We start from the raw sequence: 26,372 nt of genomic DNA on the forward strand, positions 1-26,372 counted from the left end.
GTGCGTCAGGTGCAAATGCCGTTAAAATAACCATGTGCAGCCAAATCAGATGCATCCGCAGCTGCGCTAATGACCTGGTTTGCAAATAGACCACCTTCCTGCAAGACTTCCAGGAAATCCTGTTGGTCTTCTTTGGGAAGCTTGTCTGTGAACCTAGCTACAGAGACCCACAGAGACCGGTCATACCTCTCCAGAAGAGCAGAATCACTAGCCACTTTCATGAAAGATGCAGATGTATTGCACATCTTTTTGCCTAGCGAGTCCATATGCTTTTTTTTTTTTTTAAATATGTTTATTGCGGAAAGCATAGAAGACATTGACAAATAAATCTACTTCTAGGCACTGATCGATGCAATGAACCAGATCGAACATACAGGAAAACACACGGCCATGTAGCCTACACCCCGGAGGCCAGACGGCGTACATTGGTAAGTGCCACAAAGGGAAACATAAACATTTGCGTAAAAGACATGCATATCGCCATTATCCGCTGCTTTTTTCCCTCCTTGTTATATTCCCACCCAGGTCTTCCGTTGATCCCAGCCCTCATCCGCCGCTACAGACAATTTTTCAATAAAGAACACAAGCTAATAACTAGCAACATAACAACGTCCCCCCCACATTTGGCATTGTCAATAGAGTACGTGTAGACAGTTCGAATATCTTTGCAAGGCCCAATATGGTATAGACAGCACAGTTAACAGTAGACCATTGGGAATCAAGGCAAATGACATAGGTATAGAAAATGGAACATTAGTGCGCACTCAATAAGGCACTACTCCGAAACACGGCCCTCCGCCCCCCTTCTCTCCACATCCTCCTCGGAACCAGACTCCACAGGGGTAAACAACTCGGCATTGGTGGCGTCTGAATCATCACTGGTTATCCCCTCAGCACACATCATTCTCCACGCTAATAAGTCGTCCTGAAGCTTCTGATCGCGGCGCGTGCGCTGCATGTGTGTTTCCTCAGCCAAGGACCATTCCCTGACATCCCTAAGCCACATGGACATCCAAGTGATAGCCACGCGCCTCCTCGCCAACACCAGTAGCAGCTGCAGCAGTTTGTAGGACAAATTCTTCTTTTTGGGCTTGGGGACCAGGGCCAAGAGGCAATGAAGCGGAGTCCGGGCAATCCGGAGGCCCGTGACGCGGCCAATGTGCTCGACCACCTCTCCTCAGAACCTACCAACCAGCGGGCATTCCCAAGCCAAATGTAAAAATCCGGCTTTTTCTGCTCCGCACCTGGGACATGCGTCGCACCTCTCCGCAGAGATACGGTGCAGGGAGACCGGGGTCATTTAAGTGCGGTGTACAAAATTAAAGTGAATCAATTTAAACCGTGCATTGCACGACACCTTTCGGGTGAGGAGCCCAATACGTTTTCGCTGTCCCGGCTCCAGGGCCATCCCCAGGTCTGCCTCCCAGGCCGCCCAGGACGGCGCGATCGGCGGAGTTGAGTCACGCCGCATGGCTGAGTATAATAAGGTGATCAGCCGCTTTCCCCTGCCGCAGGAAAGGAGGATGTTAAGGGTGTGGGTCAATGGAGGCGCCTCCGGGAACTGGGGCCAGGTTGCCCTGGCCATCTCCTGGAGTCCCCTGTAGTGCAGGTATTGCCCCCTGCCTAAATCAAAGGCGTCTGCAGCCCGCTCAAAGGACACGAAGGTGTCGTCTGGATAGAGGTCTGCCATGGTCTCATATCCGCCGTCCCGCCATTCCCGGAAGGACATATTCTCCTCCATGTGCTGCACTGGGGCCAAGATCCACACCGGCAGCTCCCTATGGAAGGGGGCCCGCCGCAGGATCCTCTCGACAAACCGCTGCCAAACCCCTGCAGTGTGACGCACTACATAAGGCAGGGCCTCGTCAGCCCCCCGACCCTTCATCAAAGCCACTTGCAATGTCGTCCCATCCTCCCTGCCCGCCAGGAGTCGCAGCTCCCAGTTTTCCGTACCGGCAAACCACCTCGCGGCAGGTAGAAGCTGTGCAGCATAATAGTAGAGGTCGAACCTCGGGGCCTCCAGGCTCCCCTCCTCCCAGCTCCGGACCACGGTATGCAAGGCGACTCTACTGCAGCCACCCGCTCAGAGCAATGATGTGAGGAGCGTATTGAGCGTGCGGAATATACGCGGGGGGAGCGGGCATAGCGTGTTATGCAGGACGTACAATATTCTGGGCAACATCACCATTTTGGCTACCGCCAACCGCCCAATAAGGGAAAGAGGCAGCGTATTCCAGAAGGACACAGACTGTTGCAGACAGCGGAGCACCCGTCCAGCGTTGCGGACCAGCAGTTGTTCGTCAGATGAAGCCACCTGGATGCCCAGATAACGGAAGGCCTCTAGCTCCCACCGCAGCCCCAGGCATGGTAGGCCCACTCTCGGGTCAGCATCACAGCCCGCCAGAGGAAAGATCAGGGATTTACCAGGGTTAATGCGCAGCCCTGAGGCCGCACCAAAGCGGTCTAGCAGCCGCAATAAAACGGGTAGCGATTCGCTCGGAGAGGTCAAATAAAACAGAGCGTCGTCTGCATAGAGGGAGATCACATTTACAGTGTCTCCCACCCTGATGCCCCATCGCTCCATTTCAGCACGAATAGAGACCCCCAAGGGCTCCATCGCCAGGGCGAATAAGAGCGGCGACAGGGGGCACCCCTGGCGAGTGCCCCTCTACATAGACCACTCCTCAGAGCGGGCCGAGCCGAACCCTAGCCCGGGGTGCCCCGTACAGGATCCGGATCCAGTTACAAAACACGGGCCCCAGCCCCGCCACCCGGCGCACCTCCAAGAGATACCCCCAACTAACAGTGTCTAATGCATTGGCCAGGTCAATCGACACCAGGATTTGAGGATCTTCACTACCACGCACCTCGTGGAGGATATGATTCAGACGCCGCAAGTTCATTGCGGTGTTGCGACCCGGGATAAATCCACAATGGTCCGGATGGACCAAGTGCGCCATGTGGGGGGCCAACCTGGTGGCCAACAAGCGAGTCCATATGCTTACTGTCCTTCTCAGGAGGAACTGCAGAGGATGATGCTGCAGGATGTGCCTTTGCAGCTGCCGCCACTATGACAGGATCTGGAAGGGGGTTCAATCTAAGGAACAGTGGATCCTGGTCCGTGGCCTATTACTTCTTTGAAATACGTGGGGGAGTTGAACCCACTGTAGCTGGAGTACAAAAAGTCTACATCTCTGGTTCAAGCAGACCCGTAACCAAGGGAAGTAAAGTCCTTGAAGAGGATCTGTGGTGTAGGGTTTCGAATATAACCGAAAAAGAGATAGTCAATATCAACATATCAGTGTTCAACTTCCTGACCTCCCTGCATAGAACCTCATTAAAAGTTCCTATGTCATCGCCTGGAGACCCTCTGCCTGGAGGCGTTGCAGACAGAGTTAAAGAATAGTCTCTCATAGATGACCTTGAGGACATGGACCATGACGGAGACCTTCGCCTACCTCTCTTTGGAGTGGAGGAAGGGTGAGATCTAGACCTTCCATGCAGTGACCTGGATTGTGAATGGCGAGATGGAGAACTAGCCATCCTTGGTGACCTGCGTCAATATGGTCTTGTGGATACAGTAGGTGGAGGACCAGCGGATACTCTGGAGGGCGAGTATGTTTGAGAGTAGTCCAAGTCAGGACTTCTGGGTAGAACCCTCCAATGTCAAACACTCTCTAGCCACCTTGGCAAAAGTTTGAAAGGAGGCGTCTGTTTTTCCACATCTGGAGATCCCTCGGCATGATCTGACCATTTTATCAAAAGCGTATTCCCTCTCGACCCTGGTTGGTGAAACCTGGATACGAAAACGGGGCATTTTGCATTTGCCGCATCTGACAACGGGTCGATATCTGGAACTCTTTATTGGGGCAAGATGCACTGTGTGACCTCGTTGTTTAGCACCCAGTCATGAGCTTCTACAATTCCAGACTTAGAGAATCTGCCTGGAAGTTGAGAGTTCCTAGGCGATGAATTGACAAAATGGTCACGTTTCTTGCAAGAAGCCATTTCCAGATGGTCTGAGCCTCCTGAGAGAGAGGTCTCGACCTGGTTCCCCCGGTTTATTCAGATAATACATAGTTGTGGTGTTGTCTGCCTGAATCAACAGGGAACATGAGCGGAAGGATGGGAACAGTGATTGGAGTGCCAGATGTACCGCTCTCAGTTCAAAAAGGTTGATGTGAATCCTTTGTTCTGTCTCTGACCAGAGTCCTTGAACTTGAAGACCCATATGAGCCCCCCCAACCTTGTAAGAAAGCATCTGTGACAGTTTTCTCACTGGGAAGGTCCTGGAGAAAAGGAACTCCCTTCAGCAGATGCAATTATTTCATCCACCATTTGATGGAATCCTTGGCTGACTGTGGAAGAAGCACAAGGTACTCCCAGCTACCTGATATTTGTGACCACTGGTCCTCCAAAGACTGCTGCAGAGGACGCATGTGCAGTCTGGCGTTTGGGATGATGAATATGCAGGATGCCATCGAGCCCAACAGTGAGAAAACTCGCCTGATTGTGGGATGATGAGAACAGAGGAGATTGCAGCACTTTTCGTGGATTGAGGGTAACCTCTCATACGAAGGACACACGCTTTCTCTTGCAGTTTCCAGAGAAGCCCCCAGGTAGTGGATCTTCTTGTAGTTGATTTGTAGGCCGAGATTGCTCAGCACTTGCATGCAGTACGAGAGATGATTCGGATCAGACTGGGTGACAAGTTTTTCAACAACCAGTCATCCAGGTATGGGTAGACGAAGATATTTTATTTGCGAAGAAAAGCAGCTACTCAGGGGTGAGGGAATCATATCACCCGACGCCCGAACCATGTAGATTATTAAAATGGGCAAGAAGATTTAATGTCTATTTTGTCCGACGGACAAGAAGACATTAAATCACTAAACACGGGTCTCTGCCCTCCAGCTCCCTGGCTCTGTGATCTGGAAGCGCGATGCCGCTGCCCCAGAAGTGGAGCTGCGGGGTTGACACAGAGATAGACAGAGAACTGCACTGTCTCTGCGGCTGCTGGAAGGTAGAGGCCAGTGTGCGCAGGGGCAGATGGACGGGCACAGGGCCCCAAGAGTGGAGCGGGGCTGGAGATATAGACCAGGTCCAGGAGAGGGGCCTGGGAGGCTGCAGACATAAGCTCCCAGTGCACTGGAAGACAGTGGCCGGGTAGGGGCTCAGAAACAGACCCCCGAGAGAGGAGGAACAGGCCTGAGGCTGCCTAGAGGACAGAAGCTGTCTGGTGTACTTAGGATGGTGAGAGGGAGAAGAGGCTGTCTGCCTGTGGCTCTAGGGGAAAAGGTCGGTCTGCGGGAGTAAGAGGCTGGCCACGGGGGCAGAGACAGGCTCACAGTAGCTATGATAGGAGCAGTGGGCAGGCTGCTCTGAGGGAAGGCCTGGAAAAAATTATCCGAGTGTCAGAACTGGGTGCAGAGAGAGAGAGAGGCAGCTCTGGGAATTACAGACCAGACGGGCTCGGCAGAGCAGCCTGTGAACGGGGATAGGTGTGCCTCCCTGTCAGGGCGGGCTCAGGGAGGGGCACACGCCCGGGAGGGAGAAAGGGGCAGCCACCAGAGGAGGAGAGCCAGCAACGTGGGACAGGAGAGAGACCGAGAGACACCGAGGAAGTCGTTCTGGCCCTGCCACAGAGCAGAGAGAAGAGGCTGCAGTTAAGGGACTTCCTGTGATGCAGCTGTGGAGCAGATACATTACCAGTGCTAGGATCACCCCAAACCTCCAGTATGTCATGAGGCTGTAGCAGTGGGGCATACGCTGCACATCCTTTCACAGACCATCTTCACTTGGCACCGACCCGCCTTCCATGACCCTCCACTCGCAACCCAATCTTGCGATCTCCCCTTATCCTTGGGGGATTGGCCTCTCCCCTGTTTAACGCTCCTCCCTTTTACCGGCCCTAACCAAAGAAGCAACTCCAGCCCCTACCTGAAACCTGTGCCGGCTAACTCCCTCAGTTTCAAAGACTTTGCTATAAACCGAGCCATAACAGGGGCCTTCCCTAGCACTAACTTCTTCAAATGTCCCACGGCAGAATTCCTCGCTTTTGGAAAGATGCTTCCAAGCCTGCCTCTTCTCTCCTGCAATTTGTGCAAGGGCGTGATAGATATGTTCTTCCCAGTACAGAATTATATCCTGCTTAAAATGATTATTCCCTCAGTGATGTACAGTCTTTGTGTGTCTTTCTCTAACCTGTGTATCCCTGATTCAGGCAGGATGGGCCCCTTAATGCGCCTGTCTTTTGGGTGGCGAGAGTAGGTCCTCGCCTACTCTCTGTACACACCTCATACTACCCCCTCTCTAGAGTTCAGGGAAATGGTCCCCTCCCCCTTGCCCCTCTGTACACATCACATTCACCTTAGTGCAGGGACGCAAGCTCTGTGTCTGTCCCATTGACCCCTCTGATCTGGATGGTTGCAAGGAGAAGGGTTCAACCTGCTCTGTGCGCGCTCCATATACCCACTTCTGGGTGCTGGGGGGTGGACTGCCCCTTACCTCATATATCTCAAACTTTTTTCCTTCGCGCAGGTTGTTTGTCGGGCCGCTTTTACCTGTCTCTAAAGTCCTTGTATGCATCCCTTTCTAGGTCTATGGAAGTTAGCTGTGTGCTCTTTTCCTTTGTTACTTTTCCTTTCTGTGAACGTACAACAGTGGCTCTTTGGTCCATTGGATGGGCTCTGTTCTCCAGTTCTCTATACTCATTCACTTTATTTAAACCCCTTGCTTGTGGTATCGCATGTAGTTTCAGTTGTGAAATTTAAGTATGTTGTTGGCCCCCCATAAAGGGTGAATTCTGCATTTGGGGGATGCAGTTGGAGTCTTGTAAGTTTTCAGGTTTTTTTAAATGTGGAATTGCAGTGATGTCAAGAGGGACGACACACACAAATATGGGGGAGTTGATGTGGGGTTTATGCTTTTAATCCTTCCAAAGTTGCTAGATTGAGAACTAATTCCCATCATGGTTGTAATGTATATATTTTTCTGATTGTGTGCAAGTAGGCAGTTTATGCTCTTGGCTGCTTTTCCCTCTTGCAGAAGTTATCTTTTCGGCTCCTGTGATCAACGGTGAGTTCTCTGTACAGTATGCTTGCCTGTTTCCTCATCTGGGGACCTGTGCACTGTGCAGATTGTCCAGCTGTAAATTATTTATGTACATCACTCCCTCTGTGACTAGTTTAGAGGGAATTCTTGCTCTTGGGCCGTGTTTCGGGGGGACGCTTGCTTCTTGACCTTGTGTTTTAGAGGAGTAATAACAGCGACAGGTCAGCCTGTTTTAGAGGGCTGGCAAAACTGTTTTATTGTTCTTGTTTGACTCTAGGTATGGTGGTTTGTAGGCCCGAGTTATTTGGGTTTGAATGGGGTGCTGACTTGTTGCCTGGTTTGGGAGGAAGATTGGGTGCTGATTCTGGCTTCTGCGTCTGGTTTAGGGAGTTAAGGCTCAACTTTGTTTCAGGGTTGGAGACTCCTGGGCCTTGTCGATAGACTGGAGACTCCTGTGCATGCTATAGAGGTGGCTGAAGACGCCCGGAGGGGTTCTAGAGGGCTCTGGCTCGTCTAGAGGGCTCTGGCTCGTGGGACAAAATTCGGGAGGCACTGGTCAATATGCTCACCTTAGGAGTTGAATGGCCATGGGGTGCTGTTTTCTGAGCCCAGTTTAAGTCGAGAGAGTGTTGATTCTTGAGCCCAGTTTCGAGGTGGGGGTGCCGGTTCCTGGTCTAAATATTATAGGAGAGGCTTCTGGTTCCTGGAGCAAATGTATCCACCATTAATTCTGCTCTCACATAAAGCGGACTGTGATATCATCCTGTGTATATGGCGAGCAGTGGGAAAAGTACATATTTTCCCATAAACTAGACAGTTATTTTACAGGATTTTACAGGACATGTAGATCACAGTACCAATTTGTCCCTTGGCCAAGTAGATTATTTAAACATTTCCACACCCCATAGCTACTACTGTCATGCATTTTGAGAACGTGCTGGGAGCTGATTTGAGACCAAATGGGAGGACTTTTAACTGGAAATGTTGACCCGCTGCTTGAAAGCGCAGAAATTTCCAATGTTGTCTGGAAATTGGCATGTGAAAGTAGGCATCCTGCAAGTCTATGGAGCACATTCAGTCCTCTCGGTATAGTTGAGGGAAGATTTGGTGCAGTGCCAACATCCGAAATTACTATTTGCGGAGAGAATTGCCAGTAGTCAAATAATGTTGTGTAAAAGTAGAAAAAGGTTGAATTTAACCAATTTCTGACAAGAATATTCAAATATGGACGACCTCAATGCCCCAGGATTCTCACAAAAGGAGCCGGAAAAAAGAACTGACCAAACTGTCACCTGTGGTGCATGATGGGACCAGAGGGCTCCTGGAGGTCTTAAAGGCACGGTTTCTAGTTTCTTGGAATTCTTAAAGACAGGGTGCCAGGTTTTTTTACTGTGATGTTTTTTCATCAATGCAGCCTACGGGCTAATTGCCTACTATTACTTGTCTTTTTCACTGAAAATAAAGGGCAGAGTTGGAACATAATTGAAGTGCATGTTCTCTGTTACAGAAATGATATATGGAATTGTTTTCAGTTTAATGAAAAAAAAACCAATTAATTTTGACATATTAGCTTATTTGAATTATACATACAATGTTCATTATCCATTACTGTAAATGTAGATCAAATCAAAAAAGTGTTTTAATAATCTGACCCATTTAAAACTAAATTGAAATAAATATCTTGCTAAAATCGGCAACGCTTACCAATTCCTGGTGCCTCAGCTTCTTGGTAGAAAAACTGAAGAGTTCGCTTGCCACCCTTGTCAAAAAAATCATCAAAAGGCTGAAGCTGTTAAGACAAAAAATAATTCATCAATATCTTCTAAACTCGGTTCTTCCAGTCTTTATATAGCTAGTCTGCCATCATCTGTTCGGTCTTAAGATCTCAAAGCCATGTGCAAACAAAATTCCCATTGGCACTTCTTTTCAATAAATTTTTTTAACTATGACTTTTTCAACAATTGAGCAATATAACTCACCAATCAACTATACAAAAATAACTACAATGTAGAGGAAAGTGATAAACAACTAAAAAAGAGTGGAAGAGAACACATTACCCATAAAGCAAAATACAGCATAATTTTAACTGCCTCAAACCTCAATATATAATTTTTAGGCAAATCAACATATTGGGAGAGAAAAACACAACCAAATTAGGTCTTTTTGTTTTTTTAAAGAACTTTTTATAAACAATCGCTCAAGACATCTTTACGTACACAGATAATGCAAAGTAGTACACATATTTTCCGTCAATTAACTTCTAAATTCACTGGTTTATTTCCACCCTTGTGCAGTCCGGAACTATTGTGGCGACTATGAATAGAGGCTTTCAAATATACTCCACTCTTTCCCCAGCTCCTCCTCCCCCATCTCAGTGTCCCCTGTATGTCCTCCACCATCCCAAAATCTTGTCCCATTTTCTTGGACATCCTCTGGTTTTGTATGTTACTTTCCCGGCCCCTGAACACCAAACCAAGTCTTCTCCCATTCCAATAGGTCTGGTGGTCAGCTCACCGCCACTTCTTGGCTACGTTTTTTTTTTGCCACTTTTGCCGCTACTTTAACCCCTTCCGTGCTCGCGTCGGGAGCACTAATTCGCGGGTGCTGCGCAGAACCGTTGGCTGACGCAGTCCCGCCAGCGCAATCGAATGCCCTGGGATCTCCAATCCGGTGACTTCAGACATGACTTGCGTCACTTCCTTCCATAAGTTCAGTATGAAGCTACACTCCCAAATAATATGAAAGAAGGAGCCTATTTCACTACACCCCCTTGCACATTATATAGATATGCAATGGCCCAACCGGTATAATAGTGTTTTTAACCTGTTGAGAATACGAAACTGATTGAGACGGAATCGGGCCCTTAGAGCAACTGCCCTTGGACTGTGTACTACCTCCTCCAAGTCGTCTTCTTGTAGAAGTCCTAGCTCAGTTTCCCAAGCCATCCTCCGAGAGTCTATTGAATTAGGAGAGTTGTACATGATTTTCTTATACGTTAGTGAGGTGGCCCTGGTTACCATTGGATCCATTAATAGTCTGTCTTCCAATGGTGAGTGGTCTGGCAGAGTTTCCTCTTCCCTGATATGTTGGCATAGAGAGTAGCCTAGTTGTATATACTTGAATCTTTCTGTGTCTGCGAATTCGTACTCGATTTTTAGGTTTTCGAAAGTGAGCTGTGCCTTTCTCCTCCAAATATCTCCTAAGCTTTCACTCCCCAACAATTCCCACTTTTAAATCCTTCAAGGGCCCCCACATCCCTAGAATGGTCGCTATCCCACAGTGGCATCTTCCACTTCAGCTTCCCTTCCCAGCCTTTGTGTTTGGACGTTCAAGCCAAGCTTGCACTACTGTCAGCATGTGTGATGGTAGCTATTTTTCCCTACTTCTACAGTATAATGCTGCTAGATAGTCCCTTTCTCCCATAGCCCAATGTTTTGCTTTAAGGCCATTGGTGAATGCCCAGTTGTCTACTACTATCAGTTGTGAGACCCAATAGTAATATTGAATTCTGGAATTGTGAGCTCTCCTTCATATACCCCGCTGTAGTATACAAAGTGCTATTCTGGAGCTCATAGGAGTTTTCGCAGTTCGCTATTGATACCCTGAAACACTGTCCTAGGTATTTTGTATGGGGTATTTTGTAAGACGTAGAGTAGCCTAGGTAAAGACATCATTTTAAAGATCACTGCCCTGCCCATCAGGACTACGCTGTTTTTCTGCAGCATTCCATGTAATTCTTTAGTCGCTGTATCTGAGGATACAGATTTTCCGGTAGGAAGCCCTCCTCTCCAGTGGATATCTTAAGACCCAGGTATGTAAACTTGTTTATGACTACTAGTGGTGTTGTATCCGTCAGTCTCTGAGGGATGTCACCCGTCAAGGCGAAGATAATGGACTTGTTCCAGTTTATCGTATACCTTGAGTAACTACAGAATAATTGGAATATATGGAGAATTCTATGTACTGACCAGTATGGGTTAACCAAATATAGGAGTATGGAGTAAGTGTGGCTCACTGGTTAGAGGCGGCAGGCCCAAGAGCAGAAGTCGGCCCGGGACCAGGGTTCAATTCCCGACGCGGCAGGGTCGTGGACCTTGGTCAGCGGACTCGATAATTCTCGCTTTGGTGCTTACTCTAATCAGGGATTCCACTCGGCAACTCTGGGCATTAGCTTGCCTAATCTCCACAAAGGCCCCACCAATTCCGGGGATGCCTGGCCCCACCTTGGGGACACCCAGCAAAAGACCAGCCCACAGAGAAAGCCAGGACGGGTTCCCCAGAGTTATACAGCGCCAGGAGACCTATGGACGGGTAGCAGTGCGCTTTACAAGCTCAAAAACATTTACATTTACATTCATCCGCATACAGGGATATTCTGTCCTCCCAGACACCTCCGCCCTGTATGCCGATATTATTGGATCGTTGCGGACCCAGACAGCCAAGGGGTCTAGTGCCAGGGCAAAAATCATCGGAGAAAGCGGGCAGCCCTGCCTCATGCCCTTTCTGTGTGGGAACACCGTTAAATCTTACCCTAGCATGCGGGTCTTGATACAGGAGCTTTACCCCATGCACAGAAGCTGGGTCCGAAGCCCAATCTGTCCAGAGTTGCGAACATGAACTGCCATCAATACTGTTGAATGCCATTTGCGCATCCAGAGAGAGGAGCACCACCTCTTCAGTGCGTATCGTTCTTGTCCAGTGCAGCACCCCATAAAGTTTTCATAAGTTAAGCCGCGTGCCCCTATGAAGCATGAACCCCAATTGGTCCGGATGGACCACTGTGGAGATAACGGCAAGATCTGGTCACCAGTGCCTTTGTCAGCACTTTTGCCTCAATATTTAATGATATCAGCCTGTATGACCCACAATCGACAGGAGGTTTACCTTTTTTTGGGATCACCACATTGTGGCTGTACGCTGGTCCTGGTAATAAGACAAGGCATATAATTGATGTCCTGAAGATGAACCTTTAAGTTGCCATAGGTTCGAAACGTCGTCGACTGTCACACTATATGTATATGAACTGTGCTACTGTATGCCAACAATAGTGTGTAACCAATATTGTCTGATTGTGAATTGTACTACACAGACTGTTCATATTGCCTGAAACTCTTGTTTGTCTTTTCCTTAGTGTGTTAGTCGGACATTGGCTGGTGTCCTGCTGTCATTTTTTGCAATTTGTTGAAACTTTTTATTATTCAAATAAAAACTGTCCGGCTGGACAAAGAATATAGTACTCATTTAGTCTATATTTATCATTCAGAAATTGCGCTTGTCTAGGGACCACTGTCCTGTATAAAAATATATTCCCTAAGGTCCCTAGCATATTGCTTCCTTGGGTTCCCTTGTGTAACTAAAATGGTACGCTGGTCCTGGGGCAATTCCCGCCTTTCCCTGGCTTCTTAATACATATTTAATAGATGAGGGCGATTTTACTTGCTACACTCTTATATAGTTCCACTGGTAGCGCATTAGAGCCAGTCGCCTTTCCCGATTGTAGATCTTTGAGGGCACTCACCAGCTCTTCCACAGTGAAGTCTTGCTCTAGTGCCTGTCTACCTTCTACCGATAGTGTGGGGATTGATCTCTCACAGTAGTTTGGCACAATTCACTGTGAAGCGCTTTGAGGAGGAGGTAAAAAGTGTTTCATAGTATTGGGCAAAATGCCTCTGCTAAATCCTTGCCTTTGCGGTGTATTTCTCCCCTTGAGGTGTGAATTTCCGGGACCCAGCCTCTATTCCTGTCCCTTCGCTAAGGCCAGGCAATCATTTTGTTGGCTTCATCGCCTACATCACATAGTTTTCTCTGGATTGATAGTGCTTGCGCTCCCCCAAGTTTAGGTCCTGCCTCTTAAGCTGACGTCTCTGCATCATAGACTCATCTGAGTCCCTTCTTTATCAAGTCCCTCTTCCAATCAGCTTATCTCTCTTTCAAGCTCGACCGACTCTCTGGTCTGCTTTTTCTTTTGAATGCCTATTTGTGCCTGGACGTATCCTCTAATCACAGTTTTATATGCCTCCCATTGGGGGGAGACCGACTCCACTGATCCCAAATTATCTTGGAAGTACTGTGTGGTACATGCCTGTACCTTTTGCACAAATTGTTCTTAAAGTGCCATCAATCTAGTCTTGGGGGTAATATGATGCTTCTTACTGGTCCCTGTAACTTCAACCGGTAAGTGGTCCAAAATACCTCGTGCTTTGTGTATTGCACCTCGAAAATGACCCGTCTGCATCCTGAGTGTAAACAAATAGTCTAACAGGGAATGACTATTGTGTGCGGCTGAGGTATATGTATATTGCTGGCTCGTCAGGTTGTGGGTGTGCCACAGATCAATCATACCCATTGCTTCTATGAAATACTCCAGTGCCACTTTTCCGGTTGCCCCAATGGCCCCTGTCAATCTGTTCATCTGCGGGCCATTAGTGCATTCATGTCGCCCATAAGGATGAGCATGCCTAGGGACATTTCAAGTAGGTAATTTCCCAGTGCTGGGAGGGTGTTGCTATGCAGCTTTGGAGGAACACACACTGAGCAGAGATTTAGTGTTTCCCCTTCCCATGTGCCAGTCACCGCTACATACCTTCCCAAATTATCATACCAGCACCTACTCGCGATAAATGGGACTGATGACCTAATTAGCATCCCGGCTCCCCTAGATCCAGATGAATACCCTGCATGCTCTTGGAGTTTATATCCATGCCTGTGTAGAGCTTTACAGTGATTCCCCCTTGTAGGAAGGTAGATCCCTGACTATGGTCGCCCCCAACTTTGTGCCTGTTGTTTTGCTGGTTTTCTGACTTAGTTGACCTGGGGCCCTGCTATTCAGGACCCCAGGCCCACTGCTCTCTCTGTTAAAACGGATTCCATGTACCCTAGGTACATATCCAATTGGATACTGAGTCACCTTATCAGTCCCTGTACAGTATACCTTAGGTATCCAGGGCATAGGTGTACCCAGGGCCTACCAGGGGCTGAAGCATGTATTATGCCACCCCTGGCTGGCCATCCAAAACTGACACAACTGGCTGCTTGACAGCTGGGGCAAGGTGGTGTAATCACCCTTTGCTTTAGGTATAGTATACCTATATCTAAACCTAGAATGGGCACACAGATCTCCTATCAGTCACTCCTATGGCAGGCCTTAACAATCCTGAAGGCAGAGTGCTTGGAATCGTGTGAGAAGGTGCTCTGGCATGAGCTGAGCCTGTCTGCGGCTTTCGGGATCTATCCCTTAGCCGTTTCCAAGATAGCGTCAGACCATATACTCTTAAGTGCCTTATAATCCTCGCGGTTATGGTAACTTTGGTCTGACATTATCTAAACATGTCGTGTAAGGTGTCATACGCTTTGGAATACTACCCCCTCGCCAGTTCTGGCGACGGGGGTAGCATTCCACCCCTCTAGAGGGAGAAGACATGTTGGTAGCCTGTAACCCCGGTTAAAGTTGGACATAGCCTCAGCTCCACAAAATGGATGCTGCCACCGAGACACAAGTCTGACCTCCTGCTGCTGGGAGTCCTTCCAGCGAGGAGTGCTTGGACAAAGGGTTTCCTGTCAGGGGCGGTGCCAGCACCATCCCAGACAGGGTTTTGTGTATCCCAGGTAGGCAGGGCTATAGAGGAAGGTGACTGGAAGTGGCACCTCGGTGCTCACTGTGCATATGCCGGCTCAAACCAGTTCCTGGGGCACACCAGCCCCTGAGCTGGGGAGAGACCGGACAAAGGAGAGGGGTGTAACCACCCCCCTCTTAGTCCCACTCATAGGGCAGGACTTAGTCGCGTGCCAGCCCCTTTTCTCAGGATAAAGGTAGGAGCAGGCCCCCTTCCAGATCAGATCATCTTTGAATCCTGAAACTACTTTCTACGAAAGGAACTCAAGACTTCTTCCTAAGATTTCTCCCTTGTGACTAAGGAGTAGTCACCCTGCAGCAGCAGGCACCAACCAAGCATCGCGCTTTGCTGTAAGTCTCTCCTCCGGATCAAGACTGCCCAGCTCGACGAGAACCGGATTCCCTGGCACCTCTGACCTCTACCTTCATCATCAGCCCAGCTGAGATTCGTGGGTGTGACGAGACCTCGAGGGACCGGCCATCTTCAAGACTGCACGACGCTTGCCCAACACGACCACCGAGGGATCCTTGAGTGAGTGCTTTGGGGTTTGAGAAGCCCCAACCCTGAGCAGCTCCAGCACCGAAGTCCAGCCCTCCAGCATCCACGAGATCTGCTTGGGGCCCTTCTGCTCTTTGCTGCTCACCGCGTTGTCCAGGTCACTTGCCCGTTGGCTAGTGGCCCTTCTGACGACGAACCACGACGACAACACCGCTGGTCTGGTTGCTCCAGACTGGCCCTTGCTCCCCTCCAACAGAGGAGCACCCCGGACCCTCCTGGTCCACTCCAGACGCCATTTTGAGTCCACCGCGTGGGCTTGCATTTGCCAAGACTTGTTGCCCCAATCCTGGGTCCAGCGACGTCGACAGCAGATACCACCGTGGGACAGCTCGCACCTCCATCCTGGTCGCCGACAACGCCTCCTGGTCCGAGAGACTGCAGAGCCCAGCGTCGCCCACTCACATGGTCGAGGTGACTTCGCCCGATGCCATCCTGGTGCCCACCTAATCACTGGCTAGTGATTCAGGACTTGGTCCCCTCTGCTTACAGGTATCCATCTTCATCGATCCAGGCTTGGATCACATCAAACTTCATCACTGGTCGCCTGCCAGCAACTTCTTCTTTCAGGCTCCATAGACTGCAACGAGGATTCCCGACGTCTTTTCAGACCTATGCAGCCGCAGCCCCTGGGCTAGGTAACCTAAGCATTTCGGTGCTCCAGCATAGCTTAACTATCTAAGTGTCCAGATCCTTTTTCGTTTCACCTCTACCTAGTCGGATTCGTCCGATAACACTAACTTTGCATTTACTAGCCTCCATAGACTTTGTCCCGCATCCCGCGTGAGAGTGCACACTCTGCACCCGATCTCCCTAGGCCTCCTGCTCGTAATCTAAAGGTTCAGTAGTCTAGTCCTAGCGATCCCAAAGCCTCTGAGAATAGTTACTTACCTGCTAGTAATTCGCATTCCACTTTTGTAGTATATGGTTTTTCGTGCCCCTCGGGAATTTGTGTAAATTGTGCGACTTTAAGTATTTTCTTAAGAGTTTTGTGTTGTGCTTAGCTCCCTGACTCATAAAGAGTTCAGGGTAGTACTGTTATAAATAAATATACTTTTATTTTCATAACAACTTGTGTGGTGTCCTTTCACTTGGTGTTCAAAGGGTAAATGTGGTGGTAAACAGTTGGCTTAACATGCCCTCTAGAGTTTAGCCTAAAGACTGCTCTTGTCCATGCTACTAGGATAGCTGGTCTATCAGGTTGACTTACAACCAATCATCAATAAGGGTCGTTTGGAATGATACATAGTGATCACTAGAATAGTGAGCACTGCATATCAGGCCAACTTCTCACACCCCTCAGATGGGTCTCTTGAGTAGGACCACGTCTGGGGTATGTCTATGTAGGTATTGTAATATTAACGTGCGTTTTACCTTACTGCCCATTTCATTGATGCTGCGTGTCAAGATTTTCAGTGTCAGTGGAATGGTATTCATGCTGTGGTGGAGAGGATCCATCAACTCATGTGGTCGACAGCCGAGTGACTCCGCCTTCCTACAGCTCTGTGTGTTAACTAGGAGCACCCTTTCTTTTACCTACCAGTTCGTGTCAATGTATTGTCATTGTGGTCTTTGTCAAAAGTATCTGAGCATATAAGTAACAATAACAACATAAACCCACCCAACTTGGCTAGTTAATGTTCCCTGAACATATTCCCCCCACCCTGCTTCCCTGCTTGGCTGGTCTAAAACCACTCACCACCCCAACTTGCAGGGAGCCTGTTGCCCCATGTAACCCTGCTTCATGCTGGGGAAGTCTGGAGTCCCCTGTTGGCCCCAGTATCAATATTGCAACCAGCCAATCCTTACTTATTTGTAATATTCCCTTGCATGGAATCGAGGACCATGGATACGCCCCCCCCCCCCCCTCGGATCTTCTTCAATCTCCCCTGGGTCCCTCTCACCAATTCAACAGAGGCAGAGTAATTCCAGCGGGGCCCGTCTACGTCTGGACCCAGTTCAGCGCCTTAGCAGTGAAATCTGCTTCAATGTGTCCTCATGCTTCCCCCGAGGCCTCTAGCCCAGTTCTCTCTTCTTTGTCACTCACCCTGAGCCCCGGTGTCTCTGCTGATCTGTAGCTTTTGGTGGCTCCTGCTTTACCACTATCCACCCCTCCAGCCACTCCCAGGCGTTCTCTGGTGTGGAGAAATGCCAGGATTTCCCTTCAGCCATTATTCGCAGCCGAGCCAAATAGAGCGTCATGTATTTGATTTCTTTATCCCTCAGCTCTCTCTTCACTGATTCGAAGATGTGATGCAGTTTTTGTACATGTACGTAAACATTCTCACTCCAAAATCTGCTAACATCTGTGTTCAGATATTACACTAGGAGCATATAGTACAGTGGGACTCCCACAATATCAGATTTTACTATTAGAATTATTACTAGTATTCTTTATAAAGGTAGTTGAAAATCTATTTGTAGCATCTTTCCTCAGAATACATTGATAAGGTGTATTGAAGTCTTAGAACTGATTTCATAAGCTGCACAGTGCTTTAACTCGTCAGTAAGAAGAAATGTGATAATTTATAATTTGTTACATTTTGATGTACAGCTGAGCCACATAAGTCAATTTACTAAGTTATGTGCTTTATCCAGAGACATTTCGATTTAATCAATAATGTTTAGTGATGAAGATTCAGGATTATCTTTTGAAGTCAATTAGTACTGACATCTTAGAAAACCAAACCTCAGTCTTTCGCCATTTACCTTAGTATTTAAGAAATAATATACACTACTGTCTTAAACAAAAGTATTGTTTATTCTCCGAAAACAGCAGTTTTCCATCAAGACATCTTGCTCAATGAAGAATCCTGGTTTAAAACTGCCAAAAAAGCATCCAGCCCCTATAAACATCTGTGCCCTATTTTACTTGCAGTTTTTATCACCCCATAATGCAGAGGTAAAACTGAGAGGTGATGATATTCAGGAATCTGTTTGCATTTGGGAAGGTTTTACTTGCTGGAAAGTGAAAACCAGCAACATGAGTCACTGGAGCATTGAGACATTGCAAAAATAGGGTGAGAAAGATTCGGACTCTGTGTTTTTAATACTTCAGGGATAAATGAATTGTGAGTAAAGAGGACAGCTGACTGACCACTGCAAGAAGTTCCCTATTGCTCGCCTTCAAGGCAAAAGGCAAGGGGCGTGGCTTAGGAGCCGATGGGACATGCTGCGTGAGCACTGAGCTCCGTGCCCGATCCCCCGTTTTTCTCCTGTTCCTGAAGCCTCCTGAGTCCCCAAACAGAGCCACTGAAGCGGGAGGCGGCCTAGAGTGGAGGGGGCGCCGAGGTTTGCCCGTGGAAGCATAAAAAAAGGTTGCCCTGGCTGTCGGACGGAACGGGGCTGCCGATTGCCGATGCATCCAAGATGGCGTTGATCCCTAGTTTCGTTTTCGCCCGAGACTAGTAGGTGGCACGTCCAGTGGGAGTGCGGAGCTGCGGCTGGGGACGCGCTTGGTGGAGGAGTGCTGGACCCCCTGAGGACAGCTGCCAGGGCACCGGTGGTGCAATCGGGAGGTGCGGTGCCCTGGAAGGAGAGAGGGCGCCCCGGTCCCAGAACACCCGAGCTGATTGGGGCCCTCTGCGATCACTGTGGATCCTGCGGAGCGCTGGAATTGGGCTGCCGGGACTCCGATTGCGCCTCACACGCCCATATTGAGCTGCCCTGGTAAGGAGCGCATCGGGGGGACGGGAGTACCTGGCGGCGCGGCACCCCACCTGGGTCGGCTGCAGCTGGGCCCCTGCAGCGGCGGAGCGCCTCGAGGAGCCCACCCGCGGCGAGTCTAAGGGTGCTGCAATAGGAGGGCAGCACGTGGAGCGGGGCTCGCCAGCTGCGAATTGGCAGCTTCAACCACAGCGTCGCGAGGCGAGCGTCGGAGCGGGCTGCTGCAGCCTCCGCAGGATCGGTGGACCACATCTAAAGCCTCCTGCCGGTGACCCCTGTCTCACCGTGCAGCATATGTCTGAGGCGACTGCAGCGGCGGGGAAAGACAGCCTCGCTGGGTGGAGCGGACTGCCTGATGGACATATGCAATAGCAGGAGCCCACCCCGCGCCATCAGAACAATAGAAAGACCGTGCACCATAGATAGCAGCAGATCTCTGAGGTGCCGGTGACCCACCCCCACCCCGCACGACCCGAGAGCTGAGTGAGGGAGCAGTGGGCGAAGAGAGGGGGGTCAACGTCTGGGACACTGGCTTGGCACCCGGCCTGCGGTGCATTGAATGTGCTGGGAGGCGACTGCAGGTGGGCACAACGGAGGAAGTGAATGTGCTGGCCCCAGGGGGATGAGAAGCGACTTACTTGAGGAGGCAGAGTCCCATGGTGGAAGCGGACTACCGACATCTGCTCCGGGAAGAAGCCGAGTGTACGCCTGAACCGGTCCGGGGAGGGAGTGACTGGCGGTAGGGGAGCTACGGAGTGGGCGCCAAGAGTGTGGAACCATAAAAGTGTGGCATTGTACCCAGGGGTCCGAATTGGCAGAGTAAGAGGCACGAGAGGTGCGGCACGGCGGGACTGAGCAGAGGGTGTGGGAGCACCGCAGTACAGGATTGGAGCACGTTGCTGGTTGCGGTCATGGGCAAGCCTCGGGGACGTAAGGAAGGAGATCCAATACCATCGGACGCTGAATCCCCACCACGGGAGCGTAGGGGCGAGCAGGAACCGCCGCAGGGCACAGGAATTCAACTAGACAAAATTCTAGCGGCCATAACAGACACTCGAGATGCTCTCCAGCAGGACATTGCGCACGTTGTAACGGGATTGGGTCTGCTGCGTGCGGACCACTCGAAGCTTGCCGACCGAGTGAAACAGACTGAAATTACAATCCAAGAGATTGGACCCGCACACACTGCACTGACTACATCAATGGCGGGTGTCCTAGATCGTATCTCAGTACTAGAGCGGCGAGCTGAGGAAGCAGAAGGCAGGAACAGATGCAATAACATCCGCGTGGTGGGTTTGCCAGAGAAAACCGAGGGATCGGACATGGTAGCCTACTTAGAGAATTGGCTTCGGACTGTTGTGGCACCTGAGGGGCTTTCAGGTGTCACAACAGCTGTGAAGAAGGAACTGCGTGCGGAAGGGATCCAGTATTCCCTATTCTTCCCAGCTAAGTTGCGCATAACGCTGGATGGAAAAGCCCATTTTCACGATACGCCAGAAGAGGCCTGGGATTGGCTTGAGACCTATAGAGCGGGTAAGGATGGCCAGGAAGCGGAGGTGCGGGAACTGGCCGGTGACTCAACCCCGCAGGTCGCAGCGTATACGACGCCGCAGGCGGGATCTGCGAAAGCCATCGACCTCGCAGACGGCCATAGAACGCAAGGGAACCCTGGAAGCGGTGTCGGCGATAACCGGAGAACTACTGAAGTCCACACTGGACGCATCTGAACATGGCAGTGATAAGGATCAATCGGGGCGGGGGGGGGGTTAATCCTCGGAGTCGGACGATCAGAAACTGCCAACGGTCACGCCTGGAACAGCTGATGGACTATTGGATGAATAGATGCTGGACTGGCTGTGGGAATGGGGGAATCGGTTCTGGGATGCTGTGCTGCAGTGCTGGTTTAGCTTGATTGAGAGTTGTTGTAATGATTTGGAATTGGGGGTGCTGAGAGCCTGACTCATGAGTAGTTGGCGTTGAAGTGGCGGTGGGCCTGCGAGTGGAGTTGGGGGATTCTGGGAGGCATGTCGACTTGGGGATTTGGGGAGCGGTGATAGATGGTGTTATTGGATCTGTTGCAGGTCCTATCCGACCCCCACCGGATGGTACTATTTAGTTTGCCTTAACCTTGCATGGAGTGTGCAGTTGGGGTAGTTTGGATGGGATTCACTATGTTGGTGCCTGTTCTTGGGGGGGGTGGGAAGTATGTTGGGAGGGGTGGGTATGTTTGGGGCTGGGACTAGTTTGGTTGGGGGAAATTGCCTGCTGATGCGCTTAACTGATGAAACAGTACTATTGAGTGTTGTGTTGTTGTATATTGGTGGTACTGCTTGGTGGCTGGAGGAGGGGGCTGCTTTAAGCGGGTTTTTGCATTAATGTTACATGATGTGAAATGTATAACCTGGAATGTTCGGGGACTGCACTCCATGCAGCGTAGGTATAGGGTACATTCCTATCTGGTCCGCAGGGGAGCACAGGTGGCTTTTTTACAGGAGACACATCTGACTAAATCTGAGGGGCAGGCTCTGCAGCGTAGATGGCGCGGACAGCTTTATTACACCACTTATTCGGCCTTTGCGCGGGGGGCACTGATCTGGGTTAGGGCAGGGGTCCCGTTTCAAATGTTAGATCAAATGGTAGACCCGGGTGACCGGTATGTTGCGGTAAGAGGCCGTCTTTATGGCCGTGAGGTGACCCTCTGCAGTGTCTATGCTTCTAATGTTAAACATGCGTCCTTCTTGGAGACGTTGTCTTCTGCCTTCGCCGATTATTTCACGGTGCGGGTATTGATGGGAGGAGACTTTAACTCAGTTGTTGATTTAGCCATGGATAGGTCTCACCCTTCACTGCCCACGGCCCCAATTAATAGGCTGGCTGGGGTTAGGGCTCACTGGCAGGACAATTGGGGACTACTCGACATCTGGCGGGCGCAGCATCCAACAGATAGGGATTACTCCTACTATTCAGCCTTGCATGACCTCCATGTTCGATTGGACGTTGTCTTGTGTAGTCCCGGTCTGGCATCCCTAGAGGTCAGCAGCGAGTACCTGACACGCACCATATCGGACCATAATCCGCTGTTGGTGAACTTCTGTTGGATGGCAGAACGCCCCAGGATTCCCCACTGGAAGTTGCGCCCTGAGATGTTGGAGGATCAGGTCTTCCGCGCGGAGTTGAGGGAGTGGAGCACCACTTCACAGAAAATGCGGGCACTGCTACGACGGCGGCCCTAGAGTGGGACGCCTTTAAGGTGGTGGTCCACGGGATCTGTATAGCCAAGTGGGTGGGGGTTAGGAGGTTGATCCTGCAGGCAATCGAGGCGGCTGAGTTGGCCCTACGCGAGGCTGAGAGGGCTCACTCGGATGGCTCTGGAACACGTGCCGAGGTACTGTCTAGGAAGGAGGTAGTGGCGGCGGGGGTGGAGCGGCTCCGATGCTTTGATTACAAGGCGTTCATGGCTCGAGCGCATGCGGAGCGGGACAAAGTGGGTACCTTATTGGCCTGGCTTGCGGACCCTGCCCCTAGGTGCGTGCCTATTCTGGCGCTGACCTCCCCCTCTGGACGGCTGGAGTATGAGTAACATTGTATCAATGAGCTGTTTCGATCCTTTTATGCAGAACTTTACACTAGCCAGCTGCAGACTGGCGATATGGAGACTCAAGCCTTTTTGGAGGGCTTGGACTTACCCGCAATTGAGGAGAAAGAGGCAGAGGCTCTTGGGCAAGATATTACATTGGCTGAGGCTCGCTGCGCCATTAAGCAATTGGCGCGCAACAAAACACCGGGTAGCGACGGCCTGTCTATCGAATTCTATTCGGCATATATTGATCTGCTGGCTCCCAGGCTGTTGGTGATGTACCAGGAGGCTCTGGAAACCGGGATATTGCCGGAGTCTACTAGGGAGGCCATCATTATAATGCTCCTCAAGCCGGGGAAGTCGCCGATTGACCCAGCTGCGTATAGGCCTCTCTCTATGCTCCCTACGGACTATAAAATACTGAGCCGTGTGCTTGCCACTAGGCTCCTTCCATTAATGACGCGGCTGGTGCATGCGGCCCAGGCTGGCTTTATCCCGACGCGCAATACTGCGAGTAGTATACGCAGGTTGATAGGAATCTTGGATGAAGGGAGTGGAAGGCAGGGAGAGGCAGTGGTGCTTTCGGTCGACGTAGCCAAAGCTTTGATAGCCTGGAATGGTCCTATCTATTCTCAGTTATGACGGCATATGGGCTTGGTGCCGGCTATACTCGTTGGACCAGAATCCTGTATTCCTCGGCGACGGCTAGGGTTCGTGTGGGAAGGGCCGTTTCCCCCTCCTACCCAGTGGGGCGGGGCACTCAGCAGGGCTGCACACTCTCCCCACTGCTGTTTGCTCTTGCAATTGAGCCATTGGCAGCGCGCGCGAGGCTAGGAGGGGCGCATCGTGGCCTGCGACTCAGAGGCCGCGAGCACCATATCTCGCTCTATGCGGACGACCTCCTTATGTTCCTGGAAGATGCGGGGGACGCCCTGGATGGGGCGCGCAGTCTCCTTGACCGTTTTGGGGACATTACGGGCCTGCAGGTGAACTGGGCAAAGACCTGTGTTTTCCCAGTGTCTAGTACATGCGACCCGCCAGTATTACCGCCCGACCTAGCGAGGGAGCCAAGGTGCCTTCCTTATTTAGGAACGCAGGTGTATCATACACAGGAGGATCTTCTCGAGGGTAATATTGGGAGAGCGATGAGGGGATTGAGGGGTAGCATGAGATTTTGGGGGACTCTACCATTGTTGGTGGCAGGTCGTGCCGCGCTCCTGAAGATGGTGGCGCTTCCTCGTCTTTTATATTTTTTCCGGACCTTACCAATACGAATACCGGCTGCTTTCTTCCGACAACTCCGTTCGGCAGTGGGCAGCTTCATTTGGGGGGTGGGCAGGCGTAGAGTGGCGCTGGATACTCTGATGAGGCCGCGAGATGAGGGAGGCTTTGCTACTCCAGATTTTGAATTATACTATCTAGCTGCGCAATTCCAGGTTCTCACTCAGGCGGTAGCATTGGAGTTTAGAGGTCCGGACAGGGAGACTATACCAGAGGTACCGAGACATGTACTATCGTTTGTGATATTGCAGCAGCAACTGAGGTCTGCCGATTTATCGATGGTAGAGAGCACCCTAAGGCATTGTTGGAAACGGTTCCACAGCAGAATTGGAGAGCAGCGTCCTTATGCACCCGAGATTTCATTGGGCATGTGCTCGGCGCTGCCACATGGTGGCGATTGGTCCGGTTTGGCAGAGTGGGAGGAGCTGGGCCTGCAGATGGTGGGTGACCTGTATGCGGATGGCATACTGTTGTCATTTAGCGCGGTACAGGAGTCTTTCGGCCTTCCGCGCGGTCATTTCCTGATGCATGCGGCCTTGATTACAGCCCTACAAAAATACTGGAATGCTGGCCTCTCCCAACCACCAACGAGTGGAGCGTGTCAATACGTGGTGATGGCGGCGGGCACGTATAAGGCGGTTACCTGTCTTTATAAGCGAATGTTAGGGGAAGGACCCATTACAAAAACTGCGGGAGCAGTGGCAACGGACTTAGACAGAGCTATCCCGGACGCGGCCTGGTCCCAGATACTTAGAAGGGCATGGAAGGGCACTAGGAATGCTAGGTTCCAGTTGATTCAATTCTTTGTCTTACATAGAGCATATCTCACTCCAGCTAAGATTAATCAATATTTACGAAGTGATACAGCGATGTGCCCCCGTTGCCGGGTTGGGGGAGCAGACCTCAGCCATATGTTGTGGGACTGTCCTCAGCTGGGAACATATTGGGAGGAGGTGACCGGGTAGCTCCGTAGAGTAACTGAGAGGCAGATTGATATGGAAAAAGGGGTGTGCCTACTCCACTGGTTCCCGCACACTAGTAAAAATAAGTTAACTAGCAAGTTTCTGGACTTGGGCCTCATACTAGATAAGAGAGAAATTACGTCACATTGGAAAGCAACGGTTGGCCCTAACTATGTAAGGTGGAAAGCAGCGTTACTTATGTGGGCGGGCAGTGAGAGCTCTATTAGAATGCAGCAAGCTCATAGATCCCATAGTGATAAAGCGTTGGAGGCGGCACGAGCGTGGGAGGCCTTGGTAGCGGAGCTTCGGATGCTAGATGGGGATGTTGACTTGGATTCTGTATCATCGGTGGTGGAGGAGCAGGCATAGGAGGCTTCCTTCGGTCTGGAGGGAATTAGCGCAGTAGGAAGTCCCCGCAACATAGGAGGTTATGAGGAATCTTAGTATAGTTGGTGAGCTGACCCGTAAATACATTACACGCAAGAGTATAAACTTAGCAACACTATTTATCTAAACAGCAGCACAAGCGGCAGGGGTGGGGGGATGGGAGTTGATAGATATAGAGGGGGGCCACGTATAGGGCATTGCTAAGAATGCAGTGCCTGGACTCAGGCGCGTTACCGTGCAGACTGAACAGATTGACATCACAGCGTTAGGATTGGAATTGGGATTGTATGCTTTGGTAATTGATGCATAATTGTCGAATCTTATCTCAGCACGGAAGGTGGGGCGCCTTGTGTGTGTATTGGCCCCTTATCATGTCATGTTTGTGTTTGAAATAATGAAGATTTTTTTTTTTTAATAATTCAAGGCAAAAGGCAAACAGAAGATGGTAAAGGCAACATGTTAAAAAAAACCCTACCTCTCAAGCTTTTCAGACCCTTGGTGGCAGAGAGGCTTGCAGTGGCTAGGATCACAGACTTTGGTGTTGGCTGCTCTTCGAGGGGATGGAACGGTGGTTAGAGCCCTTCGTGGAAGACTGGTGTGTTCCCTCACAATGGTCATCAAAATAAACAAGGCAATGAGAGATGTATTGAAAGAGGCTGCTGCACCAGCGGCAGCAGGACGAGCAATCTCCGGAGCAGCAACCCAGCGAGGAAGATGGAGGAGGTAGACGTCTATGCGGCCAAAGAAGGTGAAACAAAGGTCCGCTGCAGGGAGTACGGGACGGCTGCTGATCGGGGGGGTGCGAGGCAGATGGTAGAGGTCCTCTCCTTGGTAGCTGGTTCTGCGCCGCAGCCCTCTGCGAATGGAGCTGCAGCATTAAGTGCCTCCTCTGCCTCTGCACAGATGGAAGAAACAGGCAGAGCGCAGCTATTTGCCCCACCCACTCAGCCCACAGATACAGTACTACAGCAGCTGCCTGTGAATCTATGAAAGCTTCCAATACTGGATAACTACAGTTACAGGTAATTAACTTGTTTTCTTACTCCAGTATTGTAGCTTTCATAGATTCACATGCCTGAATAGCGAGCAGTGATATAACAAAGCACATTTGTTTTCTGCATTCTTACATCATGCAAAACAGTATGAATAATCTTATACACAGTAAGTAATAAAAATGTGCATTTGTGAGCAAAAATAAAGGAAGGAGGGATGTAAAGAGGGCTCACCATCAATGGATGATATTTCTCAGAACCGCTTCTCCCCCTGCCACATCTGTCT

General features: G+C 50.3%; 1 protein-coding gene across 7 annotated transcripts in view; it reads right to left on the minus strand.

The window, feature by feature from the left end:
• The window catches only part of DNAH8 (dynein axonemal heavy chain 8), a 10,041,960-nt gene that overhangs the window by 9,752,850 nt on the left and 262,738 nt on the right, over window positions 1–26,372 (minus strand). For all 7 annotated transcript variants that reach the window (XM_078647354.1, XM_078647353.1, XM_078647356.1 and 4 more), the window contains exon 4: window positions 8,758–8,842. In XM_078647354.1, coding sequence (XP_078503480.1) covers window positions 8,758–8,842 — 85 coding nt within the window. The remainder of the gene's footprint in view (window positions 1–8,757; window positions 8,843–26,372) is intronic.

Source organism: Lissotriton helveticus, chromosome 6, assembly GCF_964261635.1.
Source record: "Lissotriton helveticus chromosome 6, aLisHel1.1, whole genome shotgun sequence".
NCBI lineage: Eukaryota > Metazoa > Chordata > Amphibia > Caudata > Salamandridae > Lissotriton > Lissotriton helveticus.